Source organism: Buceros rhinoceros, unplaced genomic scaffold (assembly GCF_000710305.1).
Source record: "Buceros rhinoceros silvestris isolate BGI_N320 unplaced genomic scaffold, ASM71030v1 scaffold20253, whole genome shotgun sequence".
NCBI classification, from domain to species: Eukaryota; Metazoa; Chordata; class Aves; order Bucerotiformes; family Bucerotidae; genus Buceros; species Buceros rhinoceros.
In genome coordinates this window covers 16,706-20,259 of record NW_010405789.1, presented here as the reverse complement: position 1 = coordinate 20,259, position 3,554 = coordinate 16,706, and the positions used below count along the sequence as shown (strand labels likewise).

The 3,554-nt window shown below is 43.2% G+C and overlaps 1 protein-coding gene across 1 annotated transcript in view; it reads right to left on the bottom strand.

Annotated features, from left to right (window-relative positions):
• Nucleotides 1-260: 260 nt before the first annotated feature.
• CSTF3 (cleavage stimulation factor, 3' pre-RNA, subunit 3, 77kDa) overlaps nucleotides 261-3,554 on the bottom strand; it is a gene marked incomplete at its 5' end in the record, with an annotated part of 17,030 nt that continues 13,736 nt past the window's right edge. The window contains 4 exons of the mRNA XM_010133869.1: nucleotides 261-953; nucleotides 1,962-2,022; nucleotides 2,157-2,251; nucleotides 2,652-2,805. Coding sequence (XP_010132171.1) covers nucleotides 751-953; nucleotides 1,962-2,022; nucleotides 2,157-2,251; nucleotides 2,652-2,805 — 513 coding nt within the window. The remainder of the gene's footprint in view (nucleotides 954-1,961; nucleotides 2,023-2,156; nucleotides 2,252-2,651; nucleotides 2,806-3,554) is intronic.

Sequence of the window (3,554 nt, the reverse complement as noted above, 5' to 3'; positions counted from 1 at the left end):
ACTGTGTTCGCCAGCACCCCTGGACAGTCCACAGCTGAGATACATACAGAGTTTGTCTTACGATGCTGTCATCTTCACACAGTCATGGCATTAAAAGCAGAAGTATGCTGTATCCTCCAGAAAAATGGAAACCCGGCTAATTCTAATTGTATGCTCCGATCAGTTTCCTGTGACGGTCTTACTAACATTGCTTTTGAGTGGCTGAGTAGTATTTAAGAAGTAACTTGTTGTGTTTGAATAAAACCAGAATGAGGCATGAGGTTATGGATATCCTTTTATTTTAAAGGAATGTTTTTTCCATTTTCAACTACAAAACAGATTCCATACATTCTGCCATAAATAAAAACGGACAATAAGGCAGGACACTACATGAACAAACTGAGAACAACTGTTTTCCAGAAAATGTGAATTAAAAATGCTTCACAAGTATAAGCCATCCAGTTTTTAAAATAAAACTGTTGAAAACCCACGAGATTTCAAGTGGTAGATGTGAACACCCTTGAACAAAATGCAGTTTTGACATTTTGCACTTTTGGTTTTAAAAATGTAGTTTTGTTCAGAGCACATTCTAAGGTTGTTCTGGCTGTTTTCGGATCAAGAACCATAGGGGAGAAGAGGCACCACAGTAACAAAACCATTTTCAAGATTTTTTTTTTGTTGGCAGCTGTCCCTTTTAAATGCTTGACTTTTAAGAGACTGACGGACTCAATGCAAGTCTTTTGTCTGTCACAGCGGAACCCCAGACTCGTTTCACCGGATTCTCTTTTGCTGTCGTGCTCTGTAAATGTCGTGTACGGGGGGAACTACAGATCCTTTCTCCTCGTCGTCATCAGAGTCTTCGTGTGGTCTCTTAACAGCCTTGTTGAGCATAGCGTTATTCTCCACAGGTCCGTTGCCTTCCACTGCTATTTCAGGTAGGCCGCCGGTAATTATTCGTACAGCTTCATCAACAGCTTTAGAAAGAGGAAAAGCTTTATTAATTTGTGAAGCTAAATTTCCTGATTAGAAGTCACCATGCACGCAGGACAGACACCAAGACAGGCGAGGGATACATCATGCAGATTTCTGGAACGTGAGACATTTTCCTACCCTCTTCTCCTGAGTTAAGAATTAAGCCTTGACTGTCTAAAACTCCGAGCTATGGCAAACGCTGATTACAAAGTAAATGCTGCTGCCTCAGCTGAGAGCTGCTTTCACACACACATTGAGATCATTTGCAAGCGCAACCAGGAGAGCCTGCTGCGGAGACTAACTAGTCCATGATTCATCAGAAAGGCTGCACAGCGAGTCCGTTTCTGCTTATCAACAGAGACGCTTCAAAAATATCATCTGTAATTTGAATGATTGGTTTATTTTCACTCTAAGATGAATTAAATCCTAGCTTGCTTTCTCTGATCATTTGCTCCTTAAACTGCCAGAGGGGGTGAAAAGCAGCGCATTACCCTCTACTGTAGTGTACATGGAGCCTGGAGTACGGCTCTGTCCTGTTTTAGTGTTTCAGAACTGTACCTGCTTTGGAGGAGCCCAGAAACTGCTGCTCCTGAATGGTTCTCACGCACCGCAGCACTGTGCATTCTGAGTTACACCCAGGAACAAACTCACCCTGCTGTCAATTTGTCATTTCATGTGAACTGACAGTGCTGCTAGAAATAATGCCTCGCTTCCTTTGAAGGAAATTCTGAAAATCTGCCTTTCTTTCTTTCAGCAGTTACCACCAAAATGTCATTAAAGCAGCAGCTGGTGCTTTTCAGCTTTTTGACTTTTGTTGTTCTCCCCCCAGTTAAATGTACAAACGTCCCGATGCAGATGCCAACCTCCAAACATAGCTGCCAAGCTGGCAGTACACTCTTAAATAATACCTACACATCTGTAAATGAGCTCTGGATTTTAGACAGCAATATCCATATGTAAAACAGTCAGATGCAGATGTCACAGGACTCCAGCGTGAACAAATAACTTACTGTCTGGCAGTTTGCATCTTCTAAATATCTCCATGAGCTCATCCACTTGGACAAAGGGACCCTGATTTGTTGGGGGGGGGAGAGAAAAAAGACCTTTAGAAGATTATTTTCAGGGGAGTGATACAGACTGTAGCTCTGTCAAAACACAACCTCTTCTGTGACTTTTTGAAGTTTACAGAATTCATTAAAACAAACCTGAAAACAAACAGGAGGTGGCAGGAGCTTCATGAGAACTACAGCTGCTGGTGGAACAGGAAATACACCACCTGGGACGGGATGTAGACCTGGAGCTGTGGGAAGAGAAACTGTATGAAGCCAGTGCCAAGACCGCCAGACTGGAATGGCTTTTGCAGCATTATTATATGGTGCAAATAATTACAGCCCTGTCCCTTCTGCCTCCACTGATTACACACGGTTTAGTCAGTGATCTGAAGTCTACGAGCAGTGTGTTTAACCACTCATTGCCATTTACCAGACCTCGAACTACTGGTACTTATTTCCATGTGTCCTTAGTATTAAGTAGAATATATATGCCTTTAGCAGTCCAATTAAATAACAGCCTAAAATTTAAGTACATGTTTAGATGACTGAAGACTAGGAAAGCCTCTGTGATCAAGTTTGCTACACACACAGGTTAATAACTCGCTGCCAGGTGAAATAAAACCTCTTGTGACTGGAGAGCTGACTTACGTGCTAAGTGTCTTGGCTGAAATGGAATCATCTGCTGCGTGTCTGGTTTTGGATATTCAGGTTTTCTGTCTACTTCATCTTTAAGAACAGGCACAATGGAAGGTGCAACCACAGGGTCTGGAATTATCGCTGCCAGCTTGGCACGGGAGACATCCTGCAAAAGCCAATTTGAGAGCACTGAGCTCGTTAGGATCACATCGCTTGTTTACATTACAGCACAAAACACCTCTCTAGACCAGTCACTTGTTCTCACTTTGTCATCATCATTTCAGGAGTCCTCTTAGGAGACCATCTGGGCAAAACTTGCATGTTTTCATCAAATATTTAGTCCTACAGCGTCCCAGCTGGGAGTGAAAACACTTGATTTCATTACTGAATGGACTCTGTGTGTTATTTTTGAGTGGCTCCTTTTTTTTAGGCTAGAAAGGTTTAGGTGAACAGGTGCAGACTACTTGGCCTTCACAGCTATCGTTTCTCCCTCATTTCATTCCCTAGATTGCTTGAGCTGGAAAAGAAAGCCAGCATATGGCAGTCAGCAGGCACATGAAGCGTCGGCTCAAACAGGATTATCTTCTGGCACGGTACAAGCAACAGAAACCAGCCCGAGGGCCGGGTGATGGCGGGTGCACCGCACCTCACGTGCCCGTGTCAAGATGTACTCTCCTGTAAGCACAGCGGTACCCTCAAAAGAGCTTGGTCCCAGTTGTGTTAGAAGTATTTAGTGGCTCAATGTGACTCTCACTCCCACTTATCAGTCATCAGATTAGTTTACAACTGCGTGAAGACCAACGATGCAGCTCCTGTGGTAACTCTGATGACTTACGTATTTTTCAAAAATTGCTTTTCTGGGTAAGAAACAAATGGAAACTGAGGCACCATTTCGAGACACAAATTGAAGGCTCT